General features: G+C 40.6%; 1 protein-coding gene across 1 annotated transcript in view; it reads right to left on the bottom strand.

The window, feature by feature from the left end:
• Window positions 1-9,502: 9,502 nt before the first annotated feature.
• Window positions 9,503-17,849, bottom strand: part of pwwp2b (PWWP domain containing 2B) — a 47,172-nt gene continuing 38,825 nt past the window's right edge. Inside the window, exon 4 of the mRNA XM_080868568.1 lies at window positions 9,503-16,037. Within this exon, the coding sequence (XP_080724694.1) occupies window positions 16,022-16,037 (16 nt within the window). The 3' untranslated portion in view covers window positions 9,503-16,021. The remainder of the gene's footprint in view (window positions 16,038-17,849) is intronic.

The following is a 17,849-nucleotide window of genomic DNA, read 5'->3' as shown; positions in this document are numbered from 1 at the left end:
CTGTTTAGAGAGGATAGGCTGGAGTCCTTCAGTGCTCTGACGTCACCTTACCAATGAAAACACGGCGCGTTTTAAAGGGCCAGCGCACAGAAAACACTACCGCTCTGCCTTCTAACGTCACTGCACCCATTATCGGACTAAACTGGTCTATCTCTGAGCGACTGTTTGTCTTTCTGACTTTGTCCTGATATGCTTTTTGTATAATTTACTGCAATTTAGAAAAACTCCCTTTTTGTTTTGTTTCTTTTTTTAACCATTGTTGTTCCTTACATCTCTGTCAAAAGGAAATTTATGCGTAGTTCAGGATGATTGCAGTCAGATGTTACATCACTCTTTCTCTGCAACTTGTTGCAGTTCATTGGAAACAAAATTAACAAAATATATTACAATGGAAATATTTACAATGGAAATAGCCATATTCTGTTAATTTAAAAAAAGAAAATTGGTTTCCCATGAAGTGCAGCATGTTGCAGAGACATGCCCAACCATAGGCAAGGCAAGGCAAGTTTATTTATATAGCACAGTTCAACAACAAGGTGATTCAAAGTGCTTTACAGAGACATTAAAAAACAAAAACAATAAAAAGCATGATTTAAAATTGATTTAAAAAAACAGTAGATAAAATCAGAACACTAGATAAAATCAGTAGTTAAAATATAAGTTTTGAAATTTAAGCTTAAAAGTGTGGATTTGGTGCTTTATTCAAATACAGCTGAGAATAGGGGAGTCTTCAACCTGGATTTAAATAAACTGAGTGTTTCAGCTCACCTGAGGCTTTCTGGGAGTTTGTTCCAGATATATGGAGCATAAAAGCTGAATGCAGCTTCTCCGTGTCTGGTTCTGACTCTGGGAACTGATAAAAAAAAACGGATCCAGATGACCTGAGGGATCTGGAAGGTTCGTACTGGGTCAGGAGGTCACTAATGTATTTTGGTCCTAAACCATTCAGAGCTTTATAGACCAGCATCAGAACTTTAAAGTCTATCCTCTGACGGACAGGCAGCCAGTATAAAGACCTCAGAGCTGGACTGATGTGGTCCACTTTTTTGGTCTTAGTGAGGACTCGAGCAGCACAGTTCTGAATGAGCTGTAGCTGTCTGACTGATTTTTTAGGTAGACCTGTAAAGATGCTGTTACACTAATCAAGCCTACTAAAGATGAATGCATGGACTAGTTTTTCCAGGTCCTGTTGAGACATCAGAACTTTTATCCTTGAAATATTCTTGAGTCTTAATGAGTTTTTCTAAGTTTAGGTCTGCATCCATCACTACACCCAAATTTCTCACCTGGTTTGTGGTTTTTAGATGTATAGATTGAAGTTCTCTGGTGACCTGTAATCGTTTTTCTTTGGGACCAAAGACTATTACTTCAGTTTTGTTTTTGTTTAGCTGGAGAAAATTGTGGCACAACCAGTCATTGATTTCCTCAATGCATTTACCAAGAGCCTGTACAGGGCCTCGGTCTCCTGGTGACATTGTGATATATATTTGTGTGTCATCTGCATAGCTGTGATAGTTTATTTTGTTGTTGTTTATAATCTGTGCCAGTGGGAGCATGTAAATGTTAAACAGAAGGGGTCCCAAGATGGAACCTTGGGGAACTCCACATGTGATACTTGTCTGCTCAGATGTGAAGTTACGTATTGATACAAAGTATTTCCTGTTTTCTAAGTATGTTTTGAACCAGTTTAGTACAGTTCCTGAAAGACCTTCCCAGTTCTCCAGTCGTTTGAGTAATATGTTGTGGTCAACTGTATCAAATGCTGCACTGAGATCCAGCAAAACTAAGACTGACATTTTTCCACTGTCTGTATTCAGACATATGTCATTAAACACTTTGGTCAGAGCGGTTTCAGTGCTGTGGTTCTGTCTAAAACCTGACTGGAAGGCAGCAGTTATTCTGTTTTAAGAAGTAACTGAGCTGTTGAGAAACTGCTTTTTCAATGATCTTACCATACAGCTCCCTGACTGGTGATGTAACATTTGACTCCAATCATCCTGAACTAGGCATGCATTTCCTTTTTGGCAGAGAGGATGAGGAAGGTTCAGGCATGTCAGGCTACTCTCAAACCACAAACCAGGTGTAACTAACATGTAACTAACAGAGCCATTAACATGCAGTATATTGTTGGAATTTTCATTGCTACTTCTAATCTGCAGAGTTATTTTTTTAGTTGCTATATCATAATATCATTAAAAAAAACTTTATTGGCACATTTGCAAACATATAGCCTACTTAGTTCATCACAGTTTCACAGGCTAGAGTTGCACTGGTTCATGAGGCCAGTCAAGCCTGTTTGAAACAGCTGCTGGCAGTTTACTCTCTAAAAAGAGTTTGCGATGCCTAATAAACTAAGAGTTGGACAACAAGAACACACAACCTGGCAATCTAACAGAATTAAAATTTTAACTGTTGGGTGTCAATAATATACTCATAGCTATAAATAAGTTTAAAGTAACTTTGAGAGATTTTTGGCCACTAGAGGGCAAAAACGCAAATTAAACCAAGTTACTGAACTCTTGACCATGTTTGTGCCGTGATGTCCTTTGGAGCATTTTTAATCAGATTATCTATGCTAATTTGATAACTAATCACTCCACCGTCTCATTTAAATATAGTCACTCTAAAAATTATGCTAAAATAATGCTATTCATTGCTAATATCAACATTTGTGGTTGTCTTCAACCTTAGCAGTGGCGATGTGCTGGTTGAGAGATGAGGTCTGGCAGGAGTCTCTCAGCTATGATGTTTGCAGATGACATAGTGATCTGTAGTGAGAGCATGGAGCAGGTGGAGGTATACAGTGGAGAGAAGACTAATGAAAATCATTAGAAGCAGCAACACATGTATATGAATGAGAAGAGGACAGGTGGAAAGGTGAAGTTGGAAGGAGTAGAAGTAGTGCAAGCGGATGAGTTTAAATACCTATATCTGTACAGGTATGTTTATACCTGTACCTAAAGAGAGCAGCTAAAAGAAGAAGGAGATGACAATGATGATGATGATTATCTTTGATCATAGGTCTCTAAGCTGAGCATATGGAGCATGGTTTCTTGTATAGTAAATGACTGAAAGCTGGTCTCGAAGCTGAAATCAAGACCATTAAAATGAATGATTTTAGTAAACAATCTAAATAACTGTTATTTGTAGTTTGCTTGACTGTAATTAAACATCCAACATTAAGTGTACTCTGCTCTGCTAGCAGCCACAGTCAGGCACCAAATTTTTTTCTAACCTGTCATGTTCTAACATGTTGTGTTACACAATTGAAACTATAATTACTCTTTCCATTGTGTGTGTGATCTTTCCACAAACAGAGACAACCCTTGCCAAATGCGGATACTCACTCTTTGATCTAAAGATTTCGTATTTGGGTTTTGGCAGAAAGAGTTTGGAAAATTTCACATTAACAGACTGCCGACCAGATCAGTGTGTATCACCCTTTTGCCAAGGGGTCCTAGACACACAGCCAAACCCACATATAACAGATTTTTGCGAATGAGAACAGTTTATATTAGTTTGCTTTTTTCCTCCCTGGAATCACAAAAAAACTGTTTGTTGACCACATATTGGGATTCATACAGCATTAGCTCTCCTGAAAAGTCACTTATGACTGCTACTTTGGGTTGAAAAGCACCCCCCAATTCAAGTCAGCAAAAGTCAAACAAAATTAGTGTAGATGACAGGGTCGTGCACGCGTGTTTGCATGCACCAGGCTGGCAGCTCAATTCATCATCCAAAATTGGAGACAGAGAAATTCTTTCTGTCACCTTTTAGCTTCTGAAACATCTGGCAGAAACACAGAAAGCAGACTCCTTTGCATCACTCACAGATCATCATGTATTAATTACACGCTTTCTTTTCACGCAGCATGATGTGATCTCCCCTGATGGGTTTGAGGGAGCCCAGGACCATAAATAGCCCACCCTACTCAAAGGTAGTTTGAGGTCAACAGCTTAGAGCAGGCACATGACATGCTGGATAACAGCTCAATGAGCTCCTGTTCTCTAAGAAGAAGTAGAGTAAGATCTAACCTCACTGAGTAAGCTAAAAAATCACATACAATGCTATGTTGCATCTGATTGCAATTACTGAGCATCTAGCTGTGCAGAGATAACACAAGGGAACTGGGGAAATCCTCAAATGATGAAAGGATGGCTCATAAGTTATTATGTTAACAGCATCAAGCTAGTGTGGCTGTGTGTTTGGGAAGGGGGACCGTGGTCACAGATCACTAATGGTCTTTAAAAGAGAGGAGAGAGGTTATTGCCAAAACGAGAGAGCTCACAGCTGTGTTTGGCATGGGAGAGTGCGTGGGTGTGTGTGTATGTGTGTGTGTCTCTGTCGTGTGTGTGCTTTTGCGATTCCCCTGTTGTCATTTACTTGCATGATTGTATGTTTATTTTTATGGAGTCTCGCCATGTTCTGTATTCGTGAACATGATATGCCACAAAATAACCATAATCAGTCATTCAGACACACAGAAGGATAATGATAACATTCAAAAGGAAGAAATTAGTACCAGTATTATTGTGTGTGTGCGTATTCTGAAGTGTGTGTGTGTGTGTGTGTGTGTGTGTGTGTGTGTGTGTGTGTGTGTGTGTGTGTGTGTGTGTGTGTGTGTGTGTGTGTGTGTGTGTGTGTGTGTTCACACGGCTTTAATTAAAAATAATGGCTCAGAGCACCCTTGAAAACAATCCGAACTTTTGCACAAAAATATAACCACACTACTGCAGACAGCTAAGTAGCATTTTGGGCATTTAAACTATGTCGACTGCTGGAACATTCACAGTCTGACTGGCTAATGTTTATCATAAAGTTCACATTTTTTCTCCAGTATGTGTTTAGAAGACGTAATGCTGGGCTTGGTTGACTGAAAGTTAATAGTTTTTTTATCAGGGGAAGCCTTAAAGAACACAAAGCTTTTTTTTTAAAAAAGTTAGTGGCTCCCTTAATAGGTAGAAAAAAAAGAAAAAAGGAGACAAACCAAGGTAGAAAGCTGTAGAACAAGAAAATTAAGTGAAAATCTTCCTACAAGCAGAGCTAAGCAGGTTTATTATGATATGACAAATTAGGCCAATGCTATAAGAAGCTTTTTGATTTTTGTGGAACTAGCAAATTACATTAGCCTGTGAGGTCACCACTGACATACTAGCCAGCCAGAACATGCTAGCATTGATGCATCACAATTATAGACAGATGGACATAGCTTTCAGGCTGGAAAAATAAATTCCAATGCAGAAGTGGCCACTTCTCTGGTTGGCGATAGCAGTAGTTCCAAAAAAAACGACCAATCCTATTGAGGTTTTGCAATCACATAACTGTTAATCACATAATGTTAACTTGTCTGCCATTTTTGACACGTTAAAGGGCTGGAGATTGGTCCACAACCATCTGGAAACCACTGAGGAAAGAAAGGAAAATGTGAGGAAAAAAAATGTGTATTTCCCAACAGGTTGGCAGAAACCTCCTTATGATTGCTTTGATTGCTAACAGATTGCCAAAGTTGCCCATAGTAGCATCAAAGATGTTGACTTGCACTTTTTCATGTTTTGGTATAATGGTTAACAAGTAGTTGCAGCAACCACAGCAGTCTGCTAAGGAACAACACAAACACGTGAAGGTTTTTGATGCACCATCTTTGCGACTGATTTCACCCAGCAACACCAAAATCTCCAGCAACCATTCGCCAACCCTTTGGGACTTACATATTTTTCCCTAGTGAGTCGAGGAGTGTGCATGTGGCATCATTTGAGGAACCTCCACAGAGATATATGGGAAAATGGCTTCCTAACTTGACCTCGATGAACACTTTCCTGCTCAGTTTATGGTATCAGCCACGTATAATCCTCCTTGTTAAACGAGAATTATCCACGGTATGATCATCGGTAACGATTTGTGATTGTTAGCCAGTGAGTGAGCGGGTTTCACAGTCAGACCTAGCCCTTTTTGGCACATCCAGCTTTTTAAAACCAAGATGGTGACAAGTGGATGACAACAGTAAGTACGTCCATGCTTTATACTGTTTATAGTTGAAAGGCTCCCCCCCCCCCCCATAATTCCATTACACTAAGGATTCAGTTTTATTATTAAATTCAAGAGTAGCAAAAAAAAAACAAAACCCAAAACCCTCAAAAGCTGGTAAGTGTTGCTACCTTCCTCATTCTAACTTCCAAAGTGTGGAAATATGAACGTCACTTTCATTTTAAATGCATGAAAGGACAAGAGTAAACAAAATACAAACTGTACTCAGGTCACAAACCAGCATCTGCTGTTGCTAACACACTGCACATGCAAAGAGCAGGCTCATTTTGTTCCCAGGAGCCGGAGAGATGTAAAGGCTGAGGGAAATCTCATACATTTGCAGAGTCAGACTTGTAGCACCAGAGGCTCCATTTCTACCAATAAATGTTTTTATAGTAGACTCACTGTAGCCACAACACTTAAATTTCTTTCTTTAGTGGGTTGTAAGGGACTAAATTATGTTGTGAAAAAAGTGACGGTACTTTCAGCTGCTCTCTTATTTCCCAAGGGATCATTACATTTTACACCAGATGGCCTTCCCACTGCAACCCTCCCATTTGTGTGGGCCTGGGACTGGCGCTTGGTTACGCTAGCTTGTGACTCCTTAAGTCTGGGTTTACATCTCCTCCCTGTATATTTAATCAGGGATCTTTCACATGTAAGGGGAATATGTTAACCAGTAAGCCATGGAGCATCTTTCAGAAGACCGTCCCTTCAAAAGTATTTCTGCTAATACATGAAAGAGCCAGTTGTCATCATGCTCTATCGGACTATTTCTGCTAAAGTTTGCAGCAGTTTTCTCACAGCTAGTCAACGAGTAGAAATGGGCATAAAAATAACAGAACAAATATGTGTGGAGATCTGTGTGCACAAAGATAACAGCACAGGTAATGTGTTCCATGAGGGTCAGTAAATACTACACCACGTTAGCTCCAGGCAGGTTTACCCCAAGGGGAGAATGTAAGGAGGGGTTAATAAAAATTTGTGTGCGTGTGTTTTGCCCGTTGCTGATAAAGAAGTTCTACGCGCCGGCCAAAAGCCCCTCCTTCTGCGCTCTGGGTAATGGAAAAAATTATGTTGGAATTCCAGACTGCAAGCAAGTATGCGCACTTTGACCCTGAGCTCTCTGCGGCTTCAATTCACTTATCTAAAAATAGGCAAACCTGGAAATAATCAGTGTTTTTTTACATGTCTCTAAAGGAGCAGGGATTTGGCCTTGTAATAATGGATTAACACTCAATCAACATGACGTTTTGTCTCCAGTGGACTTTGAAAGCAGTCATGCACACTGTATGTATGTATCCCAAGAGAGTCTGCTTTGTGACTATGGGAATTTAGCATGAGAAAGCTGTTTCATTTGGTGGGTGGGTGGGTGGGTGGGTGGGTGGGGGTGGGGGGTGTGTCTGTGTGGTGTTTTGTGCCAGAGACAGAGAGGGACGCAGAGATTGAGTGTGTATGCGGCGTTATCTCTGACTCATTCCTGGGACAGTTTATGTCTCTCTGATATATTTCCATATGATTTGCATAAAACATCTGACTACAGGGCTCTCAGGTTGTTTGAGCAAGCCTGTTATATGTTTCATTTACCGAACCATAATTTGTATTGACTGGGGATAAAGTTCATTTACATGTTATAACTAAGCCTGTAAGCTTTATGCAAAAGTATTTGAAAAACTCAAATGAGTGAAAAATTAAAAAACAAAACACTGAACACACTGCTGCCAACTTTTAAGAATATCTGTCACCAAATGTTTGATTGTACTCAATAATTGTAAGTACATTTATTGGGAGTAATGACATTTATTGGGGAGAGTTTGCAAAAATTAATATCCCTTCATCTGCTTTACAAGGAAGTTTGTTTTCTCATCAACTTCTCACATATTTTTTTGACTCTGTCCTTGGCCTCTAAGGTGTCCAGATGCTTGAACCACCTCAGCTGGCTCTTTCTGATGCGAAGAAGTAGTCGTTCTACTCTGATTGCCTTCAGAAGGACCAAACTCTTCACCCCGTTTCTACAGAAGAGCCCAGAGGAAGCTCATTTCTGCTGCTTACATTCTTTTGGTCCCTGTCCAGAACTTGTGGCCATAGATGAGCATATGAACGTGAAGTACTGTGCAGAATCCGTATGCCTTAAGAAATCCTTAACTAATAGGAAGAAATCCAGCAACCACATAGGACCCACGGCATGCACCTGATACTTAATGTACTTGGAGTTGGACCAACTTAATTAATGAATTAATGATGATTCAACTTATTTACTAGTTAATTTAACTGAGGTGATCCAACCCATGCAAATTACATTAGTCCAACAAAAATGCTGATAGAAAACCATTTATTAATCTTTTCCATGATTATTTGAAGTTCATATAAAGAGTTGATTTAAAGAGTTAAGTCTAACATAAATGTTTAATTTATAACAACTTTCACATAGTTGTCACTCCATCTCCTATCTTTATCAGGGTTATGGGGGGATGTCATGGGCTGAGAGGCAGGGTACACCTACACCTCTAAAGTCTGACCTAACCCCACTATCTGCCTTTGGACTGCAGAATTCAATTCAATTTTATTTATATAGCGCCAAGTCACAACAAAAGTCGCTTTATATTGTACAGTAGATCGTACAATAATAGATACAGAGAAAAACCCAACAATCATATGACCCCCTATGAGCAAGCACTTTGGCGACAGTGGGAAGGAAAAACTCCCTTTTAACAGGAAGAAACCTCCAGCAGAACCAGGCTCAGGGAGGGGCGGGGCCATCTGCTGCGACCGGTTGGGGTGAGAGAAGGAAGACAGGATAAAGACATGCTGTGGAAGAGAGACAGAGGTTAATAACAGATATGATTCAATGCAGAGAGGTCTATTAACACATAGTGAGTGAGAAAGGAGACTGGAAAGGAAAAACTCAGCAGCCTACGTCTATTGCAGCATAACTAAGGGAGGATTCAGGGTCACCTGGTCCAGAACTAACTATGTGCTTTAGCAAAAAGGAAAGTTTTAAGCCGAATCTTAAAAGTAGAGATAGTGTCTGTCTCCCGAATCCAAACTGAAGAAACAGAAGAAAGCTGGAGTACAAGGAGAGAACCCACTCAAACACAGGGAGAACATGCAAACTCCACACAGAAAGGCCCCGGCTTGATGGTGCATCAGGTTGGGGGCCTACTATGCATACTATTCATACTACCTGATGCTCAGGCCCTTCTTGCTGTCAGGTAACAGAGATAACCACCGCACCACGAGCTGATTTTCCTGTGGTTTGAAATCTCGTGTGATCTTGTGAATTTCACGTGTCCAGGCAACTAACCACTCTTATGGCATTTTATCACGTCATCTCAATAACAATAAATTGAGTTGTTGAATTTCATGCAGATCGTAGGTGACTTAATTAATTTAATTAAGTTAGACTCTTGTAAATGTAATAACCACCCAATTTATTTATTTTAATGCAATTGATCAGTTTATTGAAGCCTCATCAGAAATGGATAAAAAAACACACACAATAGAATACTATCAGTCATGGACTGGCCTCCCCAGAGCCCAGACCCCAACATTACTGAAGCAGTGTGGGATCATCTTGACAGAGAATAGAAAAAAAGGAAGCCAAAATCCAAAGAAAAACTTTAAAAGTTCTTCAAGAAGCCTGTAGAACTATTCCTAAAGATTAAAAATATGAACAAGAAAGTGTATCTAAGAGAGTTCAGGTTATGTTGAAGAATATTAGTGACCATATAGCAGATGCTGGCTGAAGCTGAAAGATTGTTTTTGCCCTATTTACTCTAATTATATGTAGGTCTGCACATTTATGTCTAATTAATGTTTTTGCACATGTTTTTCCATTTTCCAAGTAAAACCAAGAATTAGTGGTTGCCTGAGACTTTTGAACACTACCGGGAAATCAAGAACTTCACTTTTACGCTCAGCTCTTCAACAAGGAACTGAAAAAAAAAAAATCAAAACTAAAAATGTAACTCTATTACCTGAACCTCTTCTATTGAAAACACACTGAAACTCATCATAAAAATATACTTCATACTGTGCATACTACCTTTTTGATGTACTAAACAAAACATGGTTGTGAAATCCCTAGAATCCACGTTCCTTCCTCATCTGGAAATTCTCTGCTTTAATGGGCAGACGTAAGTATATGTTCTGTGTATTTTTTATTGTGTGTCATCATAGACAAAACAAACTATGAATTCCAACCTTTCCAGTTCATCTCACCTGGTTTGGCCACTTGACAAGCCAAAAGAGTTCCAGTTTAACATCAGGGTCAAACGGCAACTGATTATCTGTTATTCTAGGATAGTAAACAGTGTGTAAGCTGTACTTAAATAACAAATAATTTAACCACAGACAGGATATATAGGATCTTTTTTTGCTTTGCCTCTTGTATCCAGATCAATAAGAGTTTAAATCAGAGAGCAACAAGACTACACTGACTCCTCTTTGGTGTAGTCTGTGACTGGAGCAAAATAAATAAATGATGTTTTAATGGATTGCATTCACTACCTAACTTTGTCAGGCTGCTGTGTGGTGCTGGGTAGGTAGAGTGAGTTTGTCAGACGTTTCAGTGTAAATAGCTGCGTGCTGCTGAAAATAAGTATTAAGGGCACAGAGAGAGGGAAAAAATACAGCAACAATGTAAAAACACTGATCAAAGCAGCTTTAAAATTGCAATAATTGATATTTCTAAAATGCACAATGGATTCAGTTACATGCATAATGAAAAAAGTTACCCAAGGGGACAAAAGACCCTACTGATGGATTCTATCATTTAACTCTTTGACAGTTATTATGTAGAAAAGAAAGTTTAGCATTTAATTGTATTGTGTCATCATGTTTTTGTTCCATACAGCTTTGCACCCTATCCCAATATGTACTAATTCATTAGGTGTGTAAGTATTAGGTTGCTAGTACTGGATTGGACCTCCTTTTGACTTTACAACTGCCTTAAATCTTTGTGATGTAGATTCAATAATGTGTTGGAAACATTCCTTAAGATTTTGCTCCATATTGATGTGATAGCATAATGTGACAGCACACATCCATGATGTCCATCTCCCACAGGAGCTTTATTTGATTGCTTTAGCAGAAATCTGGTGACTGTGGAGCTGTGAACTCATTGTCAGGTTCAAGAGACCAGTTTGGGATAACCTAAGTTTTGAGATATGGTGCATTAACTTGCTGGAAGCAGGTATAAAAAGATGAGTACAGCGTGGTCATATAGAGATAGACATGGTCAACAGTAATACACAGGTAGGCTGTGGTGTTTAAGTGATGCCTAGCCCTAGAAAGGGGCCCAAAGTGGTCGAAGAAAATATCCCTGACATCATCAAGACTCATCAAACCAGGCAACCATGTTTCAATCTTTTCATGTCCAATTTTGATGTGTCTGCGCGAGTTGTAGCCCGAGTTTCCTGTTCTTAGCTGACAGGAGCAGTATGTGGTCTTCTGCTGCTGTAGGCCATGTGCTTAAAGGCTGGACATGTTGTGCATTATGAGATGCTCTTCTGCGTGGTTTGGCTGCTTATTTGAGTTATTGTTGTTATTTTCACCCAGAAAACTGCTGCTCATGGGATATTTTTTGATTATTCTCTGCAAACTCTAGAGATGTTTGTGTGGGAAAATCCCACCAGATCAGCAGTTCCTGAAATACTCACACCAGCCCATCTGTTACCAACAAACATGGCACGCTCAAAGTCACTTAAATCAGCATTCTGATACTCGTTTGAACTTCAGCAGCTTCTCTTGACCATCTCTACATGACTTGATTTGCTTTGTAATGGGCTGATTGGAGATTTGCAATAACAAGAAGTTGAATAGGTATACCTAATGAAATGGCCAGTGAATGTTTACTGGGGAAAGTACATATAATTAAAATAGAAAACATGATATTAAGCAGATTCTTGGATCTTCCTCCCAGTTGTGTCAGAAAGGTCATCTGGCGTGAGAATCTGCCAAATCAAACATGCGGAGCTACCCGCTGTGGTGACCCCCTGTGAATAAGGGAGCATCTGAAAGCTTATATCATTTGTTTTATTTGTGTCCCCTCATTTCATCCTGTACATCCTCACTTGTAAAGCCAAGTGTGAGTAAGTGAATAGACTGAAATGTGGGGAAAACACGGCCACGTTCTGAACATAAGAACATACAGGGCAGAAAAGCTAGCTGGGGGTGGCTTCAAGTAACCCTCTCACATTATTTCAGTTGGGTCAGTACATAAAATTAGCTTTTTCAATTTATTTTTCTTCTGGTTTTTTTATATCCTGCCTGGACTGTGCCCTGGGATATTTCTCCACCTCCTCTTGGCCAGAGTGGATCCCACTGCGAGGAAGCCTATTTTGGAGCTCCCAGTGGGTGCATTATAATATCGCCCCATACCAATTTATCTTCCCTAAGCAATTAATTTGGAGCATGTTATTCTGCTGGGACAAAGGTCAGTTATTTTCTGAAAGAGGCCTGAAAGATGGCCTAAATCATTTTTAGTTTAAAGCGGGACTGATTGATATACGTCTCCCTGCTCTGGCACATTGCTCTGGATTCTAAATATGTAGCTTCAAACTAGATAGATATATTCTGAAAAGATGCAGCTGTATTAGAAGGTTTGTAGCTACTTCAGGGCAGAAAAGCAGATAAAAAAGAGTCCTGAGATATAAACTTTTTAGAGCTTTAAAATCGAAACATAATATTTCATATTAGCAGAGGTTCAAACTATTTGTGCTATTTGAAAGGTGCTGCTTGTAGCAATCAGTGAACATAGTGTAGTCTCCACTCTGCAGGACGTTTTTGTGTCCTTCATCCTGTTGTTTTGGTTTTGCTTCCTGTTTTATTTCTCTCTTTGTACTCATGACATCTGCATTTCATCTGCAGCAGTGGCAAAGTTTTGATTATCAAAGTGTACACTAACTGCAGAGAGTTAGAACAAGGACTCCACACTTAGAGCCAAAGGAACTCAAGGTGATGTAGCCTTACTGTGATTGGTCTAGACCCAAGTATAGGTTAAGTGGTCAAAACTATGGAAATATAGGGGTCCTCCATACAGCAGAGAAATGTCAGTCCACCCATTTCATTCTGTTTATCCAGTTCAGCATCATAAAGAGGCAGGGTGTCGCTGGGCTAACACACAAAAACAACATTTTACCCCTACAGCCAAATTAGAAACGCCAGTTAATCTAACCCCACTAACTGCATGTCTCTGGACTGTAGTGAGAAGCTGGAGTACCCAGGGAGAGCCAAGGCAGTCTCCAGACAGAAAGGCTGCCGTCCTGATGGTGGATTCAAACTGTGAGGTAACAGTGCTAACCACAGCACCGCCGTGCCGCCACGTGCTAAGATACATCAAGGCTGTGAAAAGTGATTACAAGAAAGTGAGACAAAAACAAGAAGTGGAATTGCATTATCAACCACTTACCAGTTATTTCATCATCTATTAGCTGGAAACTGGAAAAAACAAAACAAAATGTCTTTGAAGTAAATAGTTCCAAGTGACCTCGCAGTAGTTCCCAAAACTGCTAGCAGCAACCAGACATGCTCTTTAGGAACTGGAGGAGACCAAAACAGAGCTCAAAGGAGAGTGCATAACGAGCTGAAGTTATGAGGCAATAAAAGGTTTACCAACATGTTCACCACAGGATGATATCACAGCATTGTCTTTGTATGTTTGGCCCAAATGGACATAATGGGGCTTTAAATGATCATTTTCCAGGCGATCTCTCTGCACGAGCCTTCGGGAACCATTTGTTATTGAAGAAACCAATAAATATTTTCGAGTGATCTTTTTACCCTTGATGAAAGATCAAACATGAAACTGAATCTCTTCTCTTCTCCTGGCCAAGGTGGAAGCACTTGCCAAACCAGATCTTTGATATTCCTCAACAGGGCGAAATATGTCACGTAGTAAGTTTCACGGTGTCATCTCACGCCTCGCTTTTACTCGTAACATCATAATTGTGATGATGGCTTATGTCACAAAACCGCCGTGTTAGAGGCATGCTTTTCTCCCCTCCCTAAATAGTGTCTACTCATAAGTACTTCTGCGTCACAGGCTCGGGGCCATTCACCTCACTAAAACAACTGCCGTTTAGCAACAGCAGCCCATCCAAAACACCGAGGGGGTTGCTCTCAGGGCCAAGTTCACCTTTCTTACTCATTCCAGCATTAATTCAAACTAAAATTGGCAATATGTCAAGCAAACAACCCCGTGATTCAGACTTGTAATGAGACAACTGTACTAAATATAAACCGCTGGGATTAGGCCCTTTTTTTATGCTGCTTGTCAAACACAAAGCTCCTGAAGGTGCTGAAAACAGGCCTGTGTGTTCCTAGGAAACGGCTGCTGCCAAAACGGGAAACAAACCATGCTCTGTGCTGCTCTCCAGAGCCTTATGTAAATGTCCCGGCAGAGCGGGGCTTAATTGACATCAACCGGTGGCCTCGGCCCAACTGGAAAAGATCACACTTCCACGCTGTGACCAACAGGTGTTTGCTTTCCAAGGACATTTTGGGAGTTGCTTGTGTGAAAAGGTTGCTAATGTAAACTATTCAGCAGAAATGGAAATTGCAAATGTACTTTGGGCTGCCCCTCGTTGCACAACTGGGCATTGAGAGGAGGAGCTGAAACTGTCCATTATATTACCACAGAATCGGGAAAGGTAAGGCAAGAGGTACACAGGCTTAAAACAAAGCTGATGCTTGCATTCTTGTCTACTCCCAGCAGATGGCGGTAGAGATCAAGGCTCTCTACAAGGTGTGGGAGAATTCCCCCCGATTCCAAATGATTCTGTCGTTCACTGTTAAGCAGGCTATATAGGGGAAAAGAGCACGAATCCACATGAGGTCTGATTATCTTCCTACACTGATGATATTTGTAATCCAACCTTTAAACAGAGCCGTCTCTGTATGCAAGAGACGAGGCTGAACATTTAACTAACAGCTGTGATCTTCAGGCCCTCGGGCATTCTGAACAGCACGACCTCAGGTGCTAATCTGGATTGCAGTGCAAACCTGTCATTATTCATATATATTTGTCACATTATGATGTGAACAATATCAAAAACGGAGGACTTCAAGAGCAGCTGAAATCAGGGAACAACTGATAAACCTACTTTAAAAACAAGAGCATCATTGAGCCCTTGTCGAATATAATGTCCCAGTTTTTTCACTTTTTTCCAGTTATATATTGTGTGAAAGAGTTGTGAATAACCTCACTATTGTTTTATTTAAACATTACACAGTATATCAGCTTTCTTTAAAATGTTGTTTGCTCAAAATTATTAAAGGAACACTTTGTAAACACATCAGATCTCTTTTGGGGGGGAATCACGCTGGACAACTATTCTGATATGGATATTGTGCTAGGAACAAAAGATGCCACATCATTTGATGGGAATGGAAGTGATCAACTGAGAGAGGGCTGAATTTAAAGTGAAAAAATGATCCAGCGGACTAGTTCATCGTAACCTTCAGAGGTCTGTGTGTCTCTCTGACCCAACAATGAACCGTGATGTTCTAACATTATCTTCGGCTTCTCCAGACCCCTTCACGTCTGTCGCACGTGCTCAGGGTGAACCTGATCTCATCTGTGAAAAGCACAGCACAGCGGTGATGGACCTGCTGATGCTGGTATTCTATTGCAAATGCCAGCTGGGCTCTACGGTGCTGGGCAGTGAGGATAGCCCTCAGGCCATCCTCGTGAAGTCTCTTTTTGATTGTTTGGTCAGAAACATTCACACCAGTGACCTGCTGGAGGTCATTTTGTAGCTCTGGCAGGGCTCATCCTGTTCGTCCTTGCACAAAGGAGCAGATACGAGTCCTGCTGATGGGTTAAAGACCTTCCATGGCCCTGTCCAGCTCTCCTAGAGTAACTGTCTCCTGGAATCTCCTCCATGTTCTTCAGACTGTGCTTGGAAACACAGCAAACCTTCTGGCAGTGGCACGTATTGATTTGCTATCCTGGAGGAGCTGGACCAGCTGTGCAACCTCTGCAGGGTCCAGGAATCTATCCAAAAGCAAAACTGGAGAAACAAACAGAAAAGATGAAGAGAGAAATAAATGTCAGTAAACTCCACCTGTGAAACCATTTCTGTTTTGAGGTTGTCTCACTGTGGTCCCTCTTCTGCACCTGTTAATAATTTCACTAACACCAAAGCAGCTCCAGATCAATATCCCAGAAGTTTAACCGACCTAATGCTAAATTCTGATTAAATAATGTTCCTTCAATTTCTTGAGCAGTGCAGATTTCAACACATATTTATGTCTGCTGCTACTTGTGAGTGGACGCTGTGAAAGGCTTTTTTATATATATATATATCATGCTGAAGGCCTTTAGTGAAAGTAAAATTTGGCTTTTTAGTGTTATGATACTAAAGTGATGTTTCACCAAGTGTTTACTTTTTCTCCTATTTTGTTACCCCTCCACACGTTGAAGGACTCAACTTTAAAATGAGCACTGAATTAAAAGGAGAGAAAAAAAACAGCATCTTTTAGTAACTGGTCACATAGCACAACACTGATCCCAGGCACAGCAGCAAATCTAGAGCAGAATAGCTCAAAGGAGTGAAAGTGTTGCAGTGGCTGCACCTGTAGAGAGCTGTGCATAAACGAATTTCCACCAACATCACTGAACAGAAGCAAAACTGTAAAGAAGAGTGCGCCGAGACTCCTCTACAATGATGTAAAATATTAATAAAGTCATTCAGAAAACTAATGCTTCATGTTATTGGTGCTAATGTTGTTCCACAAGCTGCTGAATCATTTGGTGTACTTATTATTTTAGATGACTGCAGAGTGCCCTGTGAAAGCTCTTATTCACATATTTGACTTGAGTCAGAGTCAGTGTACACAGCTCCTTCTATTTACCATGTGAGTTGACTATAGTCGTTAATCTAAAGACTGGACTGTTACGTGGATGTCTTGCACGTGCAAAACTCAAAAAAGGGTTAGTTCAAAGTGAACAATATTCCTGCAGATAACACATCTGGTGAGGAAAGTCTCAGGTTTGATATCCAAGTAAAGCAAAGCATCAGCATCAGGCAGGCAGTGGGTTTTTTGCTCTCCTGTAATTTGCAGATTGGCTTCTGAAGATTGGGATCTAAGTATTTCAAACACCTTTGGGTTTTTGTGGTGGGACACACTGGTGGGAGCTGGAGAGTGCCACTTCTGTGGCGGTGCTATGAAGGTATTTGAACTGCGTGGTACGTGTCAAAGTAACGCCAAGACCCAACATTTCCCAGCAGAACTGTGCTGTGACGGCGAGGCCAGTGCTGTGAGCTGGTTTTAATGTCGCGCTAATTATCACACTAAACTCATATTTAGTGCTGTGCACGGTGTGCTCATGTGCTTTTGAAGTTGACTGATCGAGTTAAATATTGAACCTGTCAGTTGTCCCTGTGGTACCACTGGGTGGCAGTGTTGGACCTACTCAGAACCATCCACTGGCTGATGAAAGACCTGTGGTTTGCTGTGAAGACTTTCATTTAATTGGGTGCAACTGCGCCACTGCATGCATTGATTGTATTGATTGAATTCAGTCAGTCTACTATTAGCTGTCCTTGTGAACCTAAAGTCAAGACAAATGGACCACTGTGCGGTTATAAATTATTCACTCGTTAGTAAGGACTGAGAAGTTCTTTCAGGAAGTATGATTCATGGTAACTTAAACAGCTTTTGAGGGGCATCACTGAGAAGTAATGGCTGGTGTCCAGGAGTCACTGCAGAGATGTGTGGCTAATGCCCACACTGACCAGAAGCCCATTATCCAGACCAGAGGAGGGGGCGAGATAACATCCTGAGTGACAGGTCTGTGGCAGCTGTGCAGTGAAGGAGCC

This window comes from Rhamphochromis sp. 'chilingali' (assembly GCF_963969265.1).
Source record: "Rhamphochromis sp. 'chilingali' genome assembly, chromosome: 20".
NCBI lineage: Eukaryota > Metazoa > Chordata > Actinopteri > Cichliformes > Cichlidae > Rhamphochromis > Rhamphochromis sp. 'chilingali'.
This window is presented reverse-complemented; position numbering and strand designations above follow the sequence as displayed.